Genomic DNA, 23,299 nt, shown 5'->3' on the forward strand with positions numbered 1-23,299 from the left:
TTTAATGACTTGTAACTTCCAGTCAAATCAACAATGTGCCAATTAGATTTTTGTAGTGCTCTTACGTTTGTTTTTTTGTAGCTTTATCATGGGAAAACTTACAGCAAACTTTTTTCCTGTAAAAAAGTAATGTACTTACTGTACTTGAAATGTGTTCCAACATCTGCTAACTTGTGACTAGATAGTGTCATTCTCTTTACTATCATGTGTTAACCACAGAAGGGAAATCAGGTGAGGAAGTACATAGGAAAATCATACTTAGCCATGCAAAGTAACTTTAACCAAGAAAGTGATGTGAGATTTCATATTAAATATAACTTCTCAAGGAATTGGGATGTAGAATATCATAACAATTTTTGTCCAAGGTTAACTTGGTGGTTTGGTTTTTTTTTACCATGTCAAAATACTTGTTTGTGAAGGAAAAAGCTCAGTATCTGAAGAGCGAGTGCTGGCAGGCCATCACAGTACAGCAATGAAAAGTAAAAACATAAATGGGTGCTTTTCCTCCCCACCTCCAGTGACTGCAATTCATTTCCACTTGTTTAGTTTTACTGTTCTTCTTTATAGGTGTTTCCTTCTCCTCTGTTTTATTCGACTTTCCCACAAAATTTAGGCCTGAAGCTGCAGCTGGACTATTGGCTGTGGGTATCCAATTTACTAATGGACCTGTGGTTCTTAAGAGCCATTGCAGAGTTTCAGTTCTGACATTTCACTTGATCTTTCTCTAGAGTACAAGACAGACAATGCAATGAACAGCTAGCTATATACGGAAAAAAAAGTGGGTAGTGACCCTGAGAAATTCCTTCTAAATATAAAAATGAAATGAGCCTGGACAAAGTTTCTGAACAGCTGTTTCCAGTCCCTTCTGCTGCTTGGTGTAGATATACCTAAGCTCACAGACCTGGACTGAGCAGGAGAGCGTAGTGACTGCTTGAGCCAAATTACTAACTTGTTTAGCACAGTTAGCATTTCTAAATATGCTTTTACTTGGACATGCAGAAAAAAAAAAACCCTAAAATAATGGTCTGTAATGGGACTGGAATATCTTTGGATGTCTTCAAGTGAGTGTGGTCTTTTCTGTATCCTTGGAAATCTGTCTACAAGCAAAAAAAACGTTTGGAAAATCTTGCTAGCTTATTGCGGCATTTAGTCTGTATTAGCAGAGAAACGCTTATTTTATGACCCTCTCCATATTAAATCATTAACTGTGAAATTTCTTGTATAGAATGCTATTGCTTAACCTTCAAGACACAAGTAGCTTTTTGACATGAGCAGTACAGGATTTTAATTAAGAAACTGTAAATATCTGACACTGATTTGATTAATTCCGATTTCTTAAAGACCAAGTGTAAACCACTTACCTAAGGTTTGATAATCTCATTCTTACAATTTCATTTTTATTTTGCTAGTATAACAGTTACAGGAGTGGCTTTAATGTCAGTTGTATACTGACTTTTGAAGGGAATGAAGCTTCTGGGTTTCTTTTAAAAAAAAAAAAACAACAAAAAAAAAAACAAACCCAAAAAAACCCCCAGCTTTATTAAAAATCTTATTTTGAAAACATAATATTGACATCCAAACAAAATTTTCAGTTAAACTGATTCTAATTTTTCTAATGTAAACTTATAAATTAAAGATAAAACTCGAATCAGTTAGTAACGTAACAAAATTTAAGCCTTTCCAATGTAACACATTTCAATTTAATTCTTAAAGTTGTTGGAGCTCTTTGATAGTGAAGACCCACGAGAACGTGATTTCCTAAAGACAGTTCTTCATCGAATTTATGGAAAATTCCTCGGTTTAAGAGCATTCATCAGGAAACAGATTAACAACATTTTCCTCAGGTATGCTGTCTATGTATGTATGTGTCTGCGTGTGACTAGGTTGAGGAATATTTTATCTTGCCTTTGTGGTCTGGGTCTGCAGTGATTTATTCTTGAAATAAAAGAGCTGGGTTTGGTCTGTGATCTGGCTTTCAAATGTTTGAAGCTTATTAAGGGTTATTTCTTTGGAATCTCTGATCCTGTGTTTTGATTTTTGACGGTTGTCTCTTTTCGTAACAGGTTTATATATGAAACTGAGCACTTCAATGGTGTTGCTGAACTTCTTGAGATATTAGGAAGGTAAGTTTGATCTGACACAGAAAAAAATAAAAAATTATATTGTGGGTGTTTGCTTCATCTTTCTTGCTTTGGGAATTGAAGGGGGGAAAGAATTGTTACAGTAACAACTGATGAAGTGCAGTCACTTGCATAAGCTAATACTGTCTGGGTTACTGTGTGAATATCAAATTAGGATATAGAGTATAAATTATTCTGGTTTTGGTGCCAGTTTTAAAGATGACTGGCAAAATATTTCTCAGGAGTTCTTGTTTGTCAGGAATATCTACTCTTGCTTATCTTGTTTCTGATGACATTCAGAAAATGAATGTTAACTTTTGCCCTCATGCTGAATGAAATGCTTTAACCTTCAGCAGGCTGGTTTTCTTTAAATTCTATTCAGGAAAGCCTTGTAAGTGCTAGGGTTTTTTAGTTATCTTTTTTGACATTATTTCACTAATTTTTAATGTTGATGTTTTTTGTGGTAATAGTTTATTGTTTGTCGAAAACTTTCACATATATTTCACAGTAGAAAATTCTATAAATATTACTGGTCTAACTAAAAAATACAAACATTGTGAAACTATTGTGGAACAAATTTTTATGAAAATCAAGTGAAAGGGATACTACTATTTTCTCAGATTTAATGGGGGGGGGGGGGGGAGAACCCCAACCTCTTCCTGAAGTACTTTTTTCTGTTCTACAACTCATCAACTCTTAAAAATAAGATTACTGAATCAATGAGGCAACTTTTTAACTTTGTTTTTGGACAGAAAGGTTGTTCAACAATCTCAAAACAAATGTTCAAACAGCACTGTTAAAACTGTCCAAAATTGTATGCCATCTACTTTTTTTCCTCTGCAAGTTGCTAATGATTGTGGATGAAGTGGATCAGCTTCCTGATGCATCTGTCTAAGCTTTACAATTAGAAAGCAAGACTTACTGTAGATGACTTTACTTAATGGAGGTCATGATAAAAATACTTCAGCTCATCTAATTATTTGACTTCTTCTATGGTTCTCTGGTATTCCTACCAAGAGTCTAAACTTGCGTGATACCAATGCTTTAAAGGTTGTACATACGTAGAGCTATTTTATGGCTTCAAAATAATCAGGTTTAGAAGTTGAATCAGAAAATGGAGTGTCTCTTGAAAAAAATTATTTTTTAATAAAAATAAACCCTGCTTATTCATGTTTTCAGTATTATCAATGGTTTTGCACTGCCACTGAAAGCAGAACACAAACAGTTCCTTATGAAAGTTCTGATTCCCATGCATACTGCAAAGGGATTAGCTTTGTTTCATGCACAGGTAAGCTTTTGCCTATTTTTGAGTGGTGGGGTTTTTTGTATTTGCATTTGAAACTAATGAAACTTAAAGCAGTATGTGTTTATAATATCAATATTTCAAAATATTTGCAAATTGAGTCACTTTTAAAAAAGATCTTACAGATCTTATGTCTAAATGTTAATTTTGAGATAATATTTAGCATATATTAAAAGTGAAAGACTATAACAATCAAAGTCATGTCAACTGAACTGGGAAGCTTTTTGGCTTGCTAGTCTTGTCACACTTGAAGCTTCAATTTAATCCCAGGCCCTTGTGCTGTTATTACTTCCTTTTATGTAACCTAAATGCTGTGTGTAAAGGAACCTTGAGTATAGCCAGGTACTTATTTCAGAAGTGGGGTTTTTATTTCTAAAACCGTACCACTGCTGGAGAGGGGAGGAGAATGTTGGGTATAAATGGCAGAAATGTATAGTAGCTCTCTGGATCAGCTAGAAATTATGTAGATCCATGACACGCTGTCAGAATGCTGTAGTTCTTCATTTGACTTCCCTTCTTATACTTTGCACAGACGTTCAGCATTTCATTTGAGGGATAATGTATATCCTTTCCAGACACATGGCACTTGAGTATTGAATACATTTGATGTAAACTTTGCAAGTAATTCTGCTGTGGCTAATTAAAAACTTGCTTTGTTAACTTAGCTCACTAATACAGCTCCTTATAGACTAAAGATACAAAGAAATTAGTTTCTAATTAAAGTGAAATCATTATGACTATATAGTCTACAAACAGGATCAAGTCAAGAGCTCAGTTAATTCCTAATTCTCATATAAAGTTTTAATTTTATTAAATCACTTGGTTTTGTGGTTTATTGCTATGCAATAGGCTGCTCCATGGAATGAGTCAGTCCTATGAAAGGGACCAGTCCCTTGCCAAAGGTATTCTCGTTGGTAGATCAGTACAGCAAGCTGTCCTTTTTTCTATGATGTGCTTAATCTGGTTCATCAGTACCTGAAAGGATCCTATTAATTCAGCGGTACTGGGTACCTGAAAGTAGCGTTTGGTTTGCTGACCAGGCTACTCATCTCTCCCTTCGTAAACCACTAGTGCCATGTGCAGTTTCGGCACTGTGTATTTCTGGTTTCGTATTATCCTGAAGGTGTAAACCAGCATTAAATCTGCTTTACAATCAGGAGTGGCCTGGTTGCTTTGTTACTAGAGTACAAGTTCAGCCTACTCTTAGAAGTTAAAGCCTTAAAGCTGAATTAAGTTTGAGTCTTTGTGTCTTTGAACAATAAAGCATTACTGTACAATATATATAATGGGATTTTATGAGATTAATGTGTGGCATTTTTGAATCTATACATATACATCCTTAGCCTAAGGGTAAAAGAAATAAATTAGACCTGTTTTAATCACAGCATTGTAATTATCTGCTTTGGGATAACAGATTAAAAAAAAAAATATGGAGAAGTAATGCTTGAATTCAGGCATCCTAAATACTGAAATGTATATGTAATGCATGTAAATAATTTTTTTCTTTGCTTAATATTGTGAGATGAAAAATACTGTGACCTCTTAAAATTGGTGTTACTGGAATCTAGGATTGTAATTCCTTTGGTAATAGGATTACTGTATGGTTTCTGTACTGGGCAGAGGTATGGTTGTTTAGTTACTTAATTATGTGCTAAGTAACTAAACAGTAAGTAATTATATAATATCACACTTTGGCCTGAGAAGACCCTGGACAGAAATCACTAGAGGCTGGGAGAGCATGCTGGTGACTTAATCACATTATGCTTCCCCCACTTCAGACAGTCTTCCACGGGCATTTGTTGTTGGCCATTGCTGGGGACAGGATACTCGGCAGGACAGGTGCTGCCTGATCTCTTGTGGCCATGTAATATGTTAAAATTCTTTCACCTCTATAATCTTATCACTGAATGTTGCATGCTGTAGATTTCTAGAACTTGAGCAATGTGTGCTCAGTCAAATCTGTTGTTTTAAAACTTTTTTTGACTGAAAATACCATCTTTTTTACCCCATTATAGATGTTTGAAAATGATAGCTTTGTAATGTTAATACAGGAATTGATATTGAGAAAAATCTGTCTGGATACTGGATCTGAGTTAGGGAAATACCTGTCAAGCTTGAAAGTAATTCTTTTCTAGGATTAAAAAAAAAAAAAAAGATTATTTTTTGTATGTTGGAAGTTTTTGTAAGGTAGAGCAGGCCTGTATATATTGCTGCTTTAATTGCTGTTTTGTTTAGTTTGGAAGACTTTGAAATGGCTGTGTAGGGGTGTTTTGGGTTGGGTTCCCCCTCCCGATTTGAAGTGCTACCATTATAAGTTGTGATATTTAGTGATGCTGCAATGTCTAAAAAGTGTCTGTTTAAACTAAATAATTGTATGACTTAACATTCTAGCTCGCCTATTGTGTTGTACAGTTCCTGGAAAAAGATACAACTTTAACAGAGCCTGTAAGTGTTTTTCATTTGAATGTTTTTCTATTTTTAATTTAAACTAAATATTTCAGTGTAACTTGTTAGAATTGTATAGCAGTGTTATTTGTGCTATCTTGATGATCCATAGGTGAGGGTTTTTTGGGGTGGAACACTTATATCTAGAACAGTTATTACGAAAATTCTGGGTTTGAAAGGGCAATTATCTCTTAACCTGTGACCAAGATAGAGCACAAATTTAAATAAAAGTTTGAACTACTGATATCACGCGAATCACGTCACATGAGAAAGCATGTAACAACGGTATTCCCTCCTGGTAAGAACTAAAATTTTCAGTATTTCTGGTGCTGATGGCTTGTGCCTAGCCATTGCATAAAGTTGAAATATTTTAGGGAATAAACAATCCCCAAATAAAAGTTGAAAAGAATAACAACACTTTATTTAGACAGAAAGAACTCTGAAATTCCCAATGCAATGTTTCTCTGCTCTGTCTCTTCAGTTATTGGAGTGCCTCTTGGCTGTTTTAATGCAGGTGCTTCAGGCATCAGTGGCTTTTGCCAGACTCAATCTCCCGTGATACATATTGACAGCTCAGCTGAAAAAGGGGTTTGCAGTGCTTCATGCAAGGGCTTTGGCAGTGCCCATAAAGAAGAATGCAGGCTCAGGGCAGTGTAGCAGCTCGTGGGGACACAGACTGATGTCAAACTAGCTAGAACAGAAACTGGGTTTAGTTGGACAATCAGAAATCTTTCCATTAGGGGTATGTTGATATTTAAATACTTTATCCCTTTTTGTGACAGAAAAATGAAGAGCTTATGCAAAATCTAAATTTTTCTATAAAGAAAAAAGATAAACAGCTTTGTGGAAACAACACAGATCATCACTGGTCTTTCAGTGGAAGCTTGTTTTCTGCACAGCCACTTAAGTATTGACATTCCTAATCAGAAGACAGGTTATTCTGTAGGTGGTGGAAGGTGGTCAACCTGACTTGACTATAAATTTGCCTTGTCTGCTTGAAGAATCTTCTTTCCCCCTGTACTGCGGTGTTTGTTGCCAGCTACACTGGTCAATGAGCTTATTTTGTTGGATAGGGTGAGGAGAAAGGAATTGCTTAAGCCTTATTCCTTAAGCCAAGCAATAAAACAAGCCAGGCATTTTGACAGTTAAAGTGGACATGTGAGTAGAAAATGTATAGTAGTACATAAAAACCTGCAAGGTTGAATGAAACAACAATGTAACAAAGTCAGAACTGTGACATGAGTTTACAGAACTGTGATGTAGGATGCAAGGCCGAACTTTGAAGTGAAGGCAGCTGGGCTTCTGAAGTAGTAGTGCTACAGTGCAATTCTGAGACTTCAGCTGGACTATGGTATATACAATTCTGTTTGCCTCTTAATCGGTAAAGATTAATTCAGAATGGAGAAGATATCAGAACTCCCTGCAGAGTCACTGCTTGTGCTTGCTTTGGTCGTCAGTGTGAAACTATAGTAAAATTGGCTTTATAAAGGAGTGAAGGTTACTAAGATGATAAGAAGTGAAGCTTTAAGAAACTTTCTGAAATGCTTGAAAAGTAAATGTTAAAATTTGGGGCAACTGATGAGATAGCATTTGAAATTTTTTTTTGGCTTTAGGTTAAGTAGTATTTTAAGAACTCCCATCAGAAGGCTGTCTTCACGAGTACCTTACTGTTATTTTTCTGGCAAGAATTGTCACTCAGGGTCAACTTAGAGGACGTTCAATTCGAGCTCTTGTAACTATGGTAGTCTGCCTTAGGTCAGTCCTGATGTTTGCAGAGCTGACAAGAAGAGTTTGTTACCTAACCCTGCTAAGTGCAGTGGCCTTTACATTGAAGAAATCAGGCTAAACATACAGTCCTTGTACTTAAGTTCTCTAGCAGGTGCCTACTGTTGTAAGACACTTTATGGGAATTTTGTAGCTCGGGGAAGAACATTAATCTTAAGAGTTTGGTGTACTAAGAGCAGCAAGATTTCAGATCTGCATGCATGTTGAATATCTCTTTGAATAAAATCTTTGAACATAAATATGCATGTATCAGCTTTTTAATATGAAAGCGTAGTCAAGCTGGAAACTGGTAACTCTGAGGAGCAAGGACAAGTATCTTGTTGAGGTCTGCACCATTGTACTCAGGAACGTTATTTCTTTATCAAGTTGAGAATGTGATTGTAGCAAAGTATATTCAGCACTCTTACAATAACAAGTGCTGGAAACTGGACTCTTAGAGCTAACTCAATTTTATGCTTCTGAGACTAGTAAATTCATGCTCCAATTAGGTGTATATGGTAGGTTCTCACAGCTTTTCTTTGGCAAATGTGCTTGTCTGAAGTTTTTTGGCTTACTTGCATTGTTCTAGGGGAAGGGAAGGTGTTGGCAGAATGACCTATTATACCTGTAGATGTTCGGGTTTGTTCTTTAAAAATATAAAATCTTAATAGTACATGACTGAGTCATTCAGTTATGAGCTAATTAACAGAAAATGGCCCTGGATTTAAAGTGTATTTACACAGACTACTTTAAATAATGAATCTAGAGAAACAAATGTAATTCATTCTCATCCTTGAGAGTGGAGGAGAAGCGAGTGAGTGAAGGACTGCCAGATCGGGTAATTGCAGTGAAATGGGGGAGCTCAACATTTTTCCTCCCCCCACACTGTGCCATCTGCCCCAGCTCTTCTGCTCTGTCCATGGAGGCAGCAGGGAGGCCAGGGCAGGGCCAGCGGAGCAGTTCAGGGAGGGAGCTCTGCCTCTGTGGGCCAGGCAGCAAACTTGGCACTTGCATGGGCTGGTCCAGACCTCCTGCTCCTTCATCAGGTGTCAGATGCTGACATTAGTATTTCAGTTGTCTGCATCTTTCGGTCAGCTAGGTAGAACTGTACGGTCGAGGCTCTGTAAGGAATCTGTTCTTTCCTTGTAACTCGCTTTGGTTTTGTGGATTTAAGCATAGGGCTTTACCACCTGCCTGAGGTTTCTGCATTTGCTCAGTGTCATTCGAAGTGACGTTCGGTTTTGTGATAGCAGGATATGTGAGTATCCTAGGGTAAAGGCTTGCGGGCACTTAAAAGCATACTAACTTTTTCTCTGGAAAATCACTTTTGATAGTGCACGTAGTTGCGTATAAAATAGCCAACTGGGAAGCTGGGGAAAAAAAAAATAAGATCAACATGGCAAAAACCACATATGGAAGGTGTTCAAATAGTTAAGTTTTACAGCTGGATATGATCAATTAGGTGCTTTTGTGTCATAAAAATTGAGGTCTTTTCCTCACAATGAAAGTTCATAAGAATTAAAGTTTATAAGGCTCTGAGAATGTTTCTGCTTCTGAAACATAGTTACAGCTGCCTCCCGCCCCCCCCCCCCGCAGACAGCATTAATTTTGTAATTTAGATGCCATGTCAGATGTTTTTTTTTCTAGGAAACAGTCCTCCAGCCTTTGTTGTGTGTTTCCCCTCCCCTTTTTTTTCTTGGGGGCTGTACTTTTTAAGTTTCCCAATGTTTTTTTCCAGTCTTGTGTAAGATAGTTTCCAATGTAGATACTGGGATATATTTTCTCTAAGTTCACATCCTTTTTTTTTTTTTTTTTTTTCCCTGGTTTCCAGTCTTTAAGACTTCAGATTCTAGAAGAAAAACAGAAGTGGTGGGGGCCATGGCTCCTCTGTGTAGCCCTGTTTGTGCAGTCAGCCTATACTGCTTGCTCTTGGGCTTCAAACCTTGACACCAAAACAGGTGCTCCCCAAAGTATGGATGAGTAGAAGAAAAAATATTCTGGGAAATCTAGCAACAGGGGAGTTAACTTCATTTTGTGATGCTTTGATGTTATCACCATCCTGTCAATTAATATATGTACTGCGATGGGAGTGGAGTGTGAACAGATAATGAAAGACTTGTGAAGTGATAAGGTTCCAAACTATTTTGATAACCTAAACAAGATAAATATTTAAATGAGACAGCACAGTATTTATTTTCAGTGGAACTACATTTAGCTTTATTCAATTTTCATTAAACCTTTGGATAAGGAAAAGCAAACTAGTACTTTTTTTTTAAATCTTATCAAGTATGTAATAGAAACTTGTTCTGCTTTAACTTGTTTGTATTTTTAATCTAGGTAATCAGAGGACTACTCAAATTTTGGCCAAAAACTTGCAGTCAGAAAGAGGTTGGTTTTGTCTCTCGTTTCTGGTGTCTGCTGTGATGTAAAATGTAGTGTGGCTACCTTACCTCTGCTGTGCTTTTCAAGAGATCTTGCAGTTCTTGAAGCTCCTTGAGGCACTCATCTTTGTCATGCAACTCAGTGCCATTGTTTTGTATGTCTGTTCTTACTGTGGTGTTACTATGTTAAAACTGTATTAAAAGTTGCATTCTAGTTAAGATATTGTATAAACAATTTTCTGAGGTGAGAAATACTTTAGTAGATATAGACCAGGCTGGAGGTAGTCATCACCAGTGTGACATAGACTTAGCATTTGAAATACCAAGTAAGTGTCTAGTAAAGTATGCATACATTCTTTTTCTGGAGTATAAAAATAACTTTAAATGGTCTTGGGAAATTAATTTTTTTTCTCATTTCTTCCATGTAGTTAAAATTAGTTTAAAAATCAGGAGTTTGATTTATGCCACCAGATACCACCCTCCGACAGCTCTTTAAAAGTGGGGTCCCTTAACACTGTTGTCCCTGTTTGTGTGTGGTGGTAAAATTTTCTGTGCAACGTACCTAGTGTTCTGCTCGTTGTAATTTAAAATGGGAATTAACTATATTTATCACTTAAAAAGCTACTTTAGAGACCTCAGCTAATGGTAATCTCTGCAGCCATTCTTGAAGAAATAAAATGCTCTAGCGTTTTTTTAACTGTAAAAACCCCCATATTCTGCAGAAGCAGTTCTGTGAAGTGTTGAGGGTAATTGCACAAAAGAAGATGAGAGCTGTAACCTGGTAGCTGAAACTGATCGACTTTTTTCAGGCTGCAAAAAAACCTGTGGATGTCTAATGCATTGTGATTACATGCAGTGTTCTGTGCAGGGTTCATGACTAATGTATATGCTGTATTTTGTTTGTTTCTGTTCACAGTGGTGATATAAAACATTCTCATGCTTTTTGATACATTTCTTTTATACAAATAGGTAATGTTTTTAGGTGAAATTGAAGAAATCTTAGATGTAATAGAACCGACACAATTCAAAAAAATAGAAGAGCCTTTATTTAAGCAAATATCCAAGTGTGTGTCAAGTTCACATTTTCAGGTAAAAAAAAAAAGTTTAAAAAACCCCAACAAACCAACTTGTAGTAATCTATTTTGTGGCTGTTGACCCCTGAACTTTGTGTTTCAGGTTGCAGAAAGAGCTTTGTACTTCTGGAATAATGAATATATTCTTAGCCTGATTGAGGAGAACATTGATAAAATTCTACCAATTATGTTTGGCAGTTTATACAAGATCTCCAAAGAACACTGGAATCCGTATGTAATGTTTAACTTTATCTATAGTACCATAAATAAATTGTCCACTGTTTCAATTTTGGATCGTAGCTTGTAAATATGACTTCATTTTTATTTAAATCAGATGAAATCCATGAGATTATGGGTGCAAAAATGGATGTCCTTTTCAGCTATATCATGCTTTCACTGTTCTGCATTGTTATGATGGAGACCTGGAATTTATTGAGGAAATTGGATGATAGTCTTCATATTGTAATCACATTTGATCTTACGTGTTAGTTAAAAATGCAAATCAATACTACTTAGACCAAAACAATTTCCAAGGGATGCTTCTGCTGTATTTATGCTTTGCTGTCCTTTACTACTTTAGATGAACAAAAATCTGTCAGTCTCTTCCTAAGTAGTTACTGCTGCCTACTGAGGTAAGAAGGGGAAAAGATACTACCAGAGCTAAGAGCAATGCCTACTTCTATAAAGGATGGTAGGAATGAGAAATGAGTGACTACTTCATTTTACAATTAATGCCACAAGTTATATATTAGTATTTTTATATTAGGTTTGAAAGAAGTGGTAATTATATTGAAATACTAAAAAGCAAAGTTTTGCTTGTGTCCAGCACCCTGAATTGAGTTGCAAGTCAATTTGCAGAATGTGAAGCTTGTACAGGCAAAAGCCAGGGTAGGCAGGAGCCTCCCACAAGCCCTTAAGAGGCTCTGAAATTATTCTGAATTTATCTAGATGGTGTGTCTAGTTCAAATGTATCAGCTGAGACTGAATATACATTTTGGAGAACTGGTTCTTGGAGCATGAGCAGTACTTGGGACCTCAACAAATTGGAAGGATGTCCCACTTTCCCTAGCTGCAGAACAGAAGTTGCTCTTTATGAAGGAAGTGAAAGACACAGGATAATTGTGTACCTTGAGGACCAAGAAGTTTGGAGAAGAAAGTCTAACCCTTTGGTTTTAATCTGTTTTGGAGGGCAGAGAAATGTCCTTATATCCACCTAGCTGTCTGATATGGACTTAACTACTAGCTCAAAATTGAGCTTTTCCTCTCCGGAGACCAAAACTCCAAATAAGCTTTTGCCTTCAAACCATGTGAAAGCCAGTGTTAAAAAAAAAAAAAAAAGAGTTTGTAGACAGGCTTAGTGTACTCTGCATTTTGAATGAGCATAAAGCCTCCAATGAATAGCTGGGAGATTTCCTGGTGCCACAACAGACAGACTGTCCTCAACAGGCAAACCTGGTCCTTTGGTTACTTCCTTAGATTTTTCTTTCACTCATTTTTCAAGGTCACAAGACACTGCGGCACCCCTGCTCTACAACCTTACAACCAATACTGCTATGTGAAGGTGAACTGCTAGTGAGGGGAAAGATGGGAAAGACAGTTTACCTGCTTTGTTGATTAGTGATAAGCTTAATGATAGGCACCTTTTTAATGTTTAATTTTATTGCTATTTTTGCATTTCTTTCTATAATTAAGAGTGGGTTTAAAGGAGATAAACAACATGATATTTAAGATAATTTATTGAAATATGAATGCTTTCACAAAAAGAAGAGTAATACCTAACATGGAAATACAGACAGCCATGTAAGACACAGCCAGTATTGCCCAGGCTGTTTATTTTAAAGAAACAAAGGTACTGGAAACCATCACCTGATGGTCTCAAGTCAGTTCTCTAATGGGGCATATGCAGCAAAACTAGCTGCTATCCGGAAATGCTTCTGGTAGAGTGTTTAGTAGCTGTATTAAACCATGTGCCTGTGGTTCCTCTGCTGCATTCTTTTGCCCAGTCTTGAAGCTATTAGCCACAAGCTTTATTTTTCTAGACTCTCATGTTTCAACAATTTTGTAATATTTGAGTAATGTTAAAACTCGGTTTATTAAATGTTAACATAATTGAATGGCTTTATAGTACAGCCACAGTACTAATAATTATATCCTGTGCAATTACAAGAGTCAGGAAGTTAAGGTTAAGTAGCCATTTCAAAAAATGTTTAAATATGCATTTTATGAATTTACAGGGGAAATTATAGTAAAGGATTTTGTTTCAGAAACTCCCTGACCTTACAGTAGTATCTTAAATAAGAAGCTCAGAGTTCAAAAAAGAAATTGAACACGCTTACTGAAGTTAATTTTGTGTTGAGTAATTCTAATGGTTGTGTTCCTTCTGTTCTAGAACTATTGTGGCACTGGTATATAATGTGCTGAAAACCCTGATGGAAATGGATGGCAAGCTTTTTGATGAACTTACAAGCTCGTATAAAGCAGAAAGGCAAAGGTACCAATTCTTCTTCCAAGTGCACGTTGATGAATACCTATCTAAAATGTACCAGCTGAAAAGAAACGAAACTTAACTGTTGTGGCTATGGGGTTCTGTAGTGGAACTGCTCATCAGAGACTGGCTGCTGGGTGTCACGGGAGTAAAGCACCCACGCAGGTGTGTGTCAGCGGCGTGGTGGGAGCCGAAGCCCAGGGAGGCGGCAGGAAGGCCCCAGCTCCCCACCCTGCCTGGGCAGGGAGTGCGTGCTCTCCTCTGAGGCAGAACAGGGCTCTGCTGCTTCAGGGGGAGTTGCCTGAAGCAAGCTGAGCTGGAGAATACTTCATAGCTTGGCTAAAACACCTCTTAGCCTACTAAGCAGTACCTTGCCTGCAGTAAGGGAAGCAGGGCATAGATCATCCTAGGCCACCTGAAACCACCTGCTAAGTCTCCCTTCAGTAGTTGTGCTTTTCTCCCCCAAAGATGCTTAGTCCCTTAATTTGTTTGCATGTGACAAAAAACCTCCTTAGAATTGCAGTCATCTGTGCAAAGCCACACTACAGCAATTGTCTGAGTTGTTTGGAGCAAAGTTCCAGTTTTACCACTAACTGTTACCAAATTGTATGCTTGGTTTTTAATAGAGGAAACTGTAATTGCCGCTAAAAATAGCTTTGGAGGACAACTTACAAGAGGAATTACTAGATGTAAATCACAGTTGTTAAGTAACTGCATCTCCACATTGCATTTAAAACACATCTGAAATTGATACTTCACTCTTTTCTACAGAGAGAAAAAGAAAGAATTGGAACGTGAAGAGTTGTGGAGAAAGCTAGAGGAGTTAAAGCTTAAGAAGGCTATGGCAGAAAAGCAGCACAGCACTCACAATGTGCTAAATGCACACAATACAAGTGCCAAATAAAAGAAATGACCACCTCTACTCGGCAGACATACTTTTTTGTACCCTTTTGAAATACATAAGGATTTGCAAAAGAAACCTCATCAGTATAATAGCAACAGCCAATTTTTTCTCTGGCAAATGTAAAGATTTGAATTTAAATACAGCAGTTAAGTGATGACATTACCACAACCTATTGTAAATTTGTTTAATTATTGATATACTGTCACTTCCAGTGTTTCATAGAACTGAATTATCATCCTTAATGAGTGAAATAATTATGGGAGTGGTGAGAATTATGACTTGAATTTTTGATTGTGTTGCACATAGGTGGTATAGTTTGCTATGTACATTTCTTCCTTGTTTTATATGTGCTTTTCACATCGCTGCATACTTCGGTTAAGATGATAGAAAAGGCTTCTAGTTGTGCTGTATTTTCTCAAATAAAACCAAGGTACGTTACCAGTAACTTGAGATACTCAGTATGTGCCCCTTACAGCACTGAAAGGTGCTGTTCTTGAATTCCTGATTGGATTCAGATTTAGATTTATGTAATGTTCACATTAGAGTGAGGCAAAGTAGGGAAAGTCAGCTTGAACAGGTTGGGGTGGTCCATGCGTCTGACCTACCACTTGGTGAGTGCCTCTACCCCATTCTCGCTGCCTCTTGGTCCTGGGCTACTTGGAGATTTCCTCCTGCTGCAGCTGAGGATGGAGCTTCCTCTGGAGAGCCCATCAATGATGCTTCTCATCAGCCTAAGGACCCCCTGCAGGGTAGTGCAGGTCTCTGAGAGACTATCTGTCTATCTTGGATGTTTCTGCATTAGTTTTAGCATCTCATGGACTGAAGAATGAGACCAAAATTGGGATTATTCTTTTTTTTAGTAAGGAGGGAAGGAATTTGGTAAATAGTTCCTTGTTTTATTTAAAGAAAATGCAGTCTGTTTCTTAAAGGCGGAAAGTTGACAATAGAAGTCTTGTCTGTTTACTTGATCAAGTATTTTTTCACATCTTTTATCAGAGTACCATTCCAATCTCTTAAATTGCAGTTGTGTGGAAAACTTTTGTAATGAAAGATCTTTGGGGAATTGAGCAGCATTCAATAAAGTCTTTATGTTTGTATTTAGTGCTGTATATCACATCTTTGTATTTATAAAGACCAGGAGCATTAGGATGGCTTTTATGAACAACCTCTTAACTGCATGTGTCTGAATAACCTGTGGCTTTTCACTGAGTGGCAAAAGTGTTGGAGGTGCAGACTGCTGGGGTTTCATTTTTGGTGGGTAGGGCAGAAGGCTTTGTTCTGCTCTGGGGTGGTCAGAATACCTGAGGCAGGTGTCCTGGGCTTTTCTTACCTAACTGCTTGGCTGGTTTATTCAAGCAGTTTCCGGGGGGGGGCGGGGGGGGAAGTGCAGTCTCTACTACACTGAGTTGACTTTATTATGCTTTTATTATTAGTTACTTCATTTTTGTCTGTAAGTAGTTGTGTTTCACAGAGGAAATGGGAATAACACTGCCTGAAGGGGTTTATGCTTCCAGTAGCTCCATCTGATGAAAACCAGTTAGTTGCTACTCTCTACATGTCAGTTTTGTATAAAATGACTACATAATTAGCTGACTACATAAAAAGCAGACTCTGCCATGGTAGGTGGCTGCCCAAAATTTGGGGGGGGGGGGGGAAATCCTTTACTTTCCCTGGTGCTTCTTGGAAGCCCTGAAGCCAGATGTGAAACACTATGGGGCCTGCAAGGGTGCACTTTGCCAGCTCAGGAGGGGAATGACTGTCATGCAGACACTTACGTTGGTTTAGTACTCTAGTGCCTTTTTTCCATAGAATAAAAGCCCCCATTTGAGATAAAAAATAATCTTCAGCTGTCCTACAGTCTAAAGGAAATAAATTATACACATGCTGGGGAATCTAACTCTTAACCTTGCTGTGGCAGAAAGAACGAATTACTGGCATTTGTAATTGTTAGGAGTTGTTAAAAAATTTACAGATATGGACATCAAGAGTAAGTATTAGAAGAGCAACACAGTAGCTATAAGAGGCCATTTCAAACAAATTGTGCAACACTTGCTCTTAGAATCATTCCTATAAATAGGTATATCAAAGAAAGATTTCTTGGCTGGAATCAGCTGGCCTGCTCTAGTAACATTTCCTTATAAAACAAAAGATCTTGATAGCTGAGATATAGTGACTGAAGCTGACTAGTGTGGGAATTTATTATTTTTTTAAAAAAATACACTAACTGCTGCAGAAAGGAGTGCATCCTTTATTTAACCACACCTCCTACTTAGCCCAGAGCTGGGCCTAGGTTATATTCCAACTTGCCTTCTCTGACATTATTAGCAAAAAAAGAACAAAAAATGCAGTAGGATGCATCAGTACCTGATCCAATTGTTGTTTCTAAATATTTTTGTAAAATCCAAGAAATAGCTGCTGTAATATCATTTGTTAAAGAAACATCTGCCTGTTTCTTTGACAGTGAGGAGTCACGAAAGCTCAGTTGTCTCTGTCTTACCTGTAGAACAGGCCCTTGGCAGTGTAGTTGGGAAAGCAAAGGGCTATAAGCTGACAAGGGAAGTCAGTGGAATACTTTCCTACCAGTTTAGGCTGTTACATAGCAAAATTAATGGGGTTTTCCTTTATTATGGATGGTCTAAGTGTGTTTTTTCTACTAACCACCCCTCCCTGCCCCCAGCCCTAAGTTTGTCCTATTCCCCACCGCACCAGCACCTAGGGATGAAGTAGCTCTCAAACAGTTTGCGTCAACAGTGCAGTGTTTGGTCTTTGTTACTCACTGCTCATTTAACTTCATTCACTTGCAGTGCGCTATGCTAACTACCTCATCTGAGGCAGGTACAATGTTGGCCCTGCGGGACTAGAACCATCATTGCAAGATACTGCACAGAAAGTGTTGACTGACCACCACCTGTCCTTCCATTCAAACTTTTTTTTTTTTCTCCCAGAAGAGTGTGATCAAGTGAGCTTAGACTATACCATTCAAGTTACAAGCTGTTCAAAGCACCAACACAGGACCTGGGAAAGAGGCAAGAGCAGTAACTGCAAGTGACTGGTAGGCTGTCACCTCCTCCTGCCCTCACCTGTCTGGACACGGGAGAACCTGTATGCTGCCTCCATGCCTCCAGCCAGTGCTGCTGTTTTGTGTTTTTCTTATTACAATGAGTTGCTGCTGCCTTGTTTAAGGCTGTGTTTGGTCAATACAGTGCCTTGATTTGCTCTGATCAGCTGAAAGTAGTAAATTGTGTTCCAAAATGCTTCCTTAGAAGGCAAAGAAAAAAAAAAAGAGGGTGTACTTTTTATATGGTTATTACTATATTAATATGCTGTTAGTAGAGGATGGAAGAAGCAGAATATGACTTGGCATCCTCCTTTCCTTGCAACAAAGCCTTCGGAGCAAACAGTGGTGTACTGCTGCCCTGCAGACTCCACAAGTCTGAGCTAGGCATCTAGACTAATAAGGGACTTGACCTACTTATAAGGAAGAAAAAGACACCACCACCACAGCACAGTTAATTAGCATGCATTCTCTATAAGATAATCACATTTAAATGCCAGGCTGATGAAAGATTATTTTTCACTTCCTTAGCAAAGACTGGGGGAAAGAGGAACAGCCTGAGATACTTTGAACTCTTCAGCTCAGATGCCCAGGTACAGAGTTGCTTGAGTTTACTTTGAGTTGGACTGATCAGGAATAAATTTTTGTTTTCACCTTACCCTCTTGCAGTAGTACTCCTGCCCGGACTACCTCCTGTAAAGCTCCAGCTGAATCTGAGAGCAGGTAGTTTCAATGAATGTACACAATCTCTTATTGGAAGTATTTTTTTAATATTAAAGTCACTATACTTTAAATCAAAAAATGACACATCATAGAATTCCAGTGTATTTTGTTTTAACACATACTTTAGAGAGGGGAGGCTAGACTTTTGTTGAGTGCTTTACCTTCCACTAATCACAGTCAAGGCAGTAACTGTGTTATGGCAGCAGATGCAGGTCATAGCTCATGCAGAAGTTAAATGGTCTCCTGTTCTGAGAAGCATTCACTGTCCATTTTTTTTAGAACTTAACCACTACAGTGTTAACTTCTTGAACATCAGTGAATTCTCTTCTTTCCCCTAGTCCCCCCCCATATATTGAGGTAAGCTTGTTAAATTTGAAATAGGAAAGCATGAGTTTGTTAGACCTGTCCTAGAGTTAGCTCCTTTCTGAAGTTTAAAGGCCCGTTCACTAAGCTGTTCCTCCAGCTGTCGTTTTTCTGGAAGAAAATATACCTGTTTAGCATCTTTAATTGCTGTATTGCTGATCAAAGTTTATTCCAGTTATTTTCTACCCCTTCTGCTACAAATAGTTAAAAGGCAGTCTTACTCTCAGTTTATGTGGTTTATTACTTGACGACTCCTCTTCAGATGTCTCTTTCGGATTTTGATCATCCACTTAACACTTAACTTGGCAAAGTCTGCTGCTTTAAACAGAGCCAAAAAGATACCACAAAGGAGAGCAATCATGTTCCAGGGGTTTGCTGTGATAATCTGAAAGAGATTAAAAATATTATTCCCCTCATCTGACTCAGCATATATACCTATTCAATAACAAACAATTCCATTTTTTAAATGGAAGTGTTTTTCAGCATATTCCCTTATGCTGCAAAGGTGGCTTGTAGTGCCTTGTTCACACATCTGCCTCACACCGCAGTTTTCTGATTCCTTCCATCAGGAAGAAAACACTGTATTAGCTACTAAATCCCTTTTAGACTATTTCAGGATATTCAATTGTTTAAAACACTAGAGATACAGTTAAATTGCTAATTTCAAGATTACAGATTAAATTTACTACATTATTTAAAGATTTACAAAAATAAGTAGCACATTAAAGATGATCTTCCAGAAGACAAAGCTAAAAGAAGTGACCACTGGGAAGCTTTAGCAAGACAGTATTGTAATGCTAAATCCACTTTTGACAGTGGCAACTGTTTCTGCAGACCTACAGCAAGTATTTTATATTTCTATTTTTAACTACATTTGGTTCAAGAGTAGTTAAGTTTATTTATAGTTTGCAATTCTCCTTGCACCTCTAGGCACAAGGATGACTTCTAGGATCTCAGATGAAGCAAGCAGAGCTAGGCTTAGGCAGTAATAAGGTAGCACACAGCTTTGGGACTTCCCATGGAGTCTGCAACTCCAATGATCAGCATAAGTGCAGTGTCACTAGGTCACCACCTGAGCCAGGTGGTCTTAAACAGGCTTTCCGTATTTGTTAATCCTCCTAACAGCAGCAGTGCTGGCTATGAGTGCTTGTGGACTATGGCTTCTTAGCAAGAGTAAACAAGCACCCCCAATCCCCTGGATCGAGGGCAGCTTTCAGCTCGAAGGCGGCAGAGGTGCGAACCCCATCTGGCAGAGTGGAATGAGAGGTGCCAGGAGTAGGACTAGGCTCTCAAGGCTAAGGAGGTGCCTGGCCCCAGCATGGATATGACCACAGGAGTTCAAAGGACCAACCACCAACTCCTGCCCCACACAGTCTGCATTCACACTCTGGTTTTGGGCAAGAAAACAAGAACTCGGTGGATTGGGCTGGTGATGGACTTTGGTTGTCAGGTAAGGCAACTTTAAATGCAAAATTTTAAACGGATTTTTCTCTGCACACTTTGCCATTCTGCTTTTTTCCAGAGAGGGCAAATGTATCTGACCTTCTCCCCTAGAACACTAGGAAAACAAGATCTAGCTCATGCTTAAGGCACATGTACCTGCAGTAAACACCTGCACACCTTTTAAGCACTCCAGGGACCAACTGTGGTCTTGTCTGCCACATCATACACCTCTGGCTGCAGCATACTGAGCTAAATTTTAAAGTGCTTTTTCTGCACTTGAATGCAGTACCAAACTGTATTCTAGTAATGGATAAAAAAAAAAATACACTAGGCTATTTTTATTATTTTTATTTAAGCCTAGGTTTCTTGCTTGTCAATTAATGAAAAAACTCATTAAATCTGTTTATCCAAGCACACTTCCCTAAGCAAAAAGTTCAGACTTGACCTGAAGCTACACTTTGCTAAAACACAGGGGATGGGCTTTTTCTTAGCTATGTGTACCTCTAGCTGCAGACAGAATGCTGAGTGTCACCAAGCCAAGGAAAGGCAGCAGATGGTCTTGACCTCTGCAGAATATGCATTACTGGATATAAGGAAGAGCCTAGACTGAAATTTCAGAAGTAACCTATCTCCTCCTTTGAATTCCTGCTTGGAGTGAGGTAACAGAGGTATGTGCACACCCACACAAACCATGAGCGTATACAGTCGGACAACAATTCAAAAAGAGACTAGCACGTTACTCACATCTTGAACAGTCTGTATAAAAGGATCTTTCCATTCAAATACCACAAAAAACAGCTGGTCACTTCGTGGTTTAGTTCTCTGGTCAATATAGTTAACCACGCTAGTCTGGGGGGAGGGGAAAAAAGTGTACAGGTTATGTTCTTCAGTGGTGTAAATGAGTCTGTGCAACAGAAGAGGCTTGTAAGAAGGTGAAATTAGCAGACTGTTCATGGACTTCCAATTCAGCCCTCCTCTACCTGGAACAACAGGCTCTCAAAATACGGAAAGGGCAGTTCCTTTCATCTGTCTCATGCTCATATTCTTTTCCTATTTCTCAGTTAGTAAAACACTGCAATACCATTTTTACACTGGTAGCCAGGGCCTCTATTTTATTACATAGTTCTTCCCTTTTAAGGGGGGAAATTTCATTTACAAAACTCATTTAATTGGAGTAATACAGCATGTAGAAAGTTCTTATGAATGAATGCTAAATTACCAGACTACATGATGATGGCAGGAAGATTAATTTTTTATTATTTTTTTTATTTTTTAAATCAGTTGTAGAATAGACTGGAAGATGCCAGCACGTGCAGAGTGAAAATGGAAGGGAAAGAAGCCTAGATAATAACAATTAAAACCATACTTCCCAGTACTGCCCATTTACTAGATTACCATTTGAAACTAGCACTGACGGGCAGAGAATTCTAGCACAGTTCCACCAGGGTACAGTTTAGGATACCAGATCGATGTTGCAGCCACCTGAAACCATAGTCTTATGAACCACAATCTGGAAAAGTATTAAGACATCAGGCCTCAGAAAAACATTGATCTTGTCTTGTAACACACACCCCCAGCCCAAAGGGGAGCTACACAGGCAATAACAACACAGCTTGCACTAACCCCCCTGCTGCTAGGAGCCAATATAAACTGCTCAAGAGCCAGACAGTTGCCTAACAGGAACGCACACTGGTGTTACAGATGAACACGTGATGGAAGGACTCCTCTCTTCTCCAGCCCTCAGAGGAGTATTTTTATCTCGGTGTGTGCACAAGGGAGTACTGCTGCTCTTCCTATATGAGTTTAGTACTGTACTGTAAGTAATGAATCAGCAGTACTGTAACTTCATTTCAGGATTGACAGGAACATGAGACAGATGGAGGAAACTGCCCTTTCCATATTTTGCGAGCCTATTCTTCTAGGTAGAGGAAGGTTGAATTGGAAGTCCCTAAACAGTGTGCTATTTTCACCTTCTTACAAGCCTTTTCATTGTATGAGGGGTGGCCTACTGCAAAACCCTCCCATCTACTATGGCTTAGTTTCTTTACAGACACTTGAAGATTTCTATCAGTCTTTTCCACACACCCTGCTCTGATCAGATTTTAGGCTGTGAACATGTAGAAGCAGGAGCTAGAACACTACGTATGTTCATTCAGAGCATATGGGAGCTTCACCACCTCGTGGTTTCTGGTCAGACACCTTTGCTACAGACTTGCCCTATACTTCCACAGCTCACTTATTGCAGCCTACCATCACCCCAACTACACTCATTCAAGAAAACTGCACACCAGAAAATAAACAGTACACAAAGCTCAATGAAGGCAATGGGAAAGGAAGAAAAGACAAAGTAATGACTACTGGGCTAGTTAGCAAACTGACTGTGCTATTTGACCTAATATTTGTATCCAGCTTTCTGGTATGCCACCTCCCAATTTCAGATTTGAAAGGCTAATGGATTTCCTTATGCAATTTGAGCAGATGTACTGTCAAACACAGCAAGTGCAATTTATGTCTGAGCTGTTTCAACTTCTCCTGTATTATTAATATGGGTCTGAAACCCAGAATTCACATTTGTACTGATTCATACTTCCTAGGTTTTATTTAAAACAAACCAACTCACCCACCCACAAAACAACAAAAAACCCAAAACAGTGTTCACCTACCCAGATCAGAAAGTCTGTAACTGCTGGACTAAATGGATGCTTATGATCACAAAAAGCTCAGCTTTTTCTGAGTTTGAGTCAGCCTTTTGTTTCCTCTTAGAGACATTAGACTTGGGCACACAAAGGAGGACTTTCAAAAATCCTACCCTTGGTAAGTACCAAAGGGCAAGCGATACAGAGCTGTAGGTGATGAAGGACAGACAGACAGCTGCCGTTAGTGCTTACATGGCAGCAGCTGACTGATGCATTCTTCCCTCTCCTCCAAACTGAGGCATTAGTTCAGGACTTGCATGACTCTGGGATTTGCCTCCAGTCCTCCTCCAGTGGAGTAGGAGGGTTCCCACCTCACAGTCACAGCTCTACTCTTCCCAAGTGTACCATGGACTAAAAGAAAGTGTAGTCTCTGAAAGATATACTCTGGAAAGGACTGCTCTTAAAATTCTCATTTCTCACCACTGATGAGACACTTCCTCTCCAACCGACACTGGCAGCAAGATAATAAACTCAAAACACAATTATTTTCCTGTCCATTAGTGTGAACAGAACAGGAATGAAAGTCAAACTCATTTCATCTCTA

The 23,299-nt window shown here is 38.5% G+C and overlaps 2 protein-coding genes across 11 annotated transcripts in view; one reads left to right on the top strand and one right to left on the bottom strand.

The window, feature by feature from the left end:
* The window catches only part of PPP2R5A (protein phosphatase 2 regulatory subunit B'alpha), a 46,570-nt gene extending 30,998 nt beyond the window's left edge, over positions 1-15,572 (top strand). The window contains exons 5-13 of the mRNA XM_049833491.1: positions 1,714-1,844; positions 2,064-2,123; positions 3,300-3,408; positions 5,815-5,868; positions 9,970-10,020; positions 10,983-11,102; positions 11,190-11,317; positions 13,476-13,577; positions 14,343-15,572. Coding sequence (XP_049689448.1) covers positions 1,714-1,844; positions 2,064-2,123; positions 3,300-3,408; positions 5,815-5,868; positions 9,970-10,020; positions 10,983-11,102; positions 11,190-11,317; positions 13,476-13,577; positions 14,343-14,475 — 888 coding nt within the window. The 3' untranslated portion in view covers positions 14,476-15,572. The remainder of the gene's footprint in view (positions 1-1,713; positions 1,845-2,063; positions 2,124-3,299; positions 3,409-5,814; positions 5,869-9,969; positions 10,021-10,982; positions 11,103-11,189; positions 11,318-13,475; positions 13,578-14,342) is intronic.
* Positions 6,268-23,299, bottom strand: part of PACC1 (proton activated chloride channel 1) — a 34,196-nt gene continuing 17,164 nt past the window's right edge. For 4 of the 10 annotated variants that reach the window (XM_049833506.1, XM_049833497.1, XM_049833502.1 and 1 more), the window contains exons 7-8: positions 20,804-20,908; positions 18,279-19,001 (exon numbers count right to left, since the gene is read on the bottom strand). In XM_049833506.1, the coding sequence (XP_049689463.1) occupies positions 18,840-19,001; positions 20,804-20,908 (267 nt within the window). In that variant the 3' untranslated portion in view covers positions 18,279-18,839. The other 6 variants (XR_007510097.1, XM_049833501.1, XM_049833500.1 and 3 more) reach the window with 6 other exon arrangements.

The sequence above is a fragment of the Accipiter gentilis genome, chromosome 30, assembly GCF_929443795.1.
Source record: "Accipiter gentilis chromosome 30, bAccGen1.1, whole genome shotgun sequence".
Lineage (NCBI taxonomy): Eukaryota > Metazoa > Chordata > Aves > Accipitriformes > Accipitridae > Astur > Astur gentilis.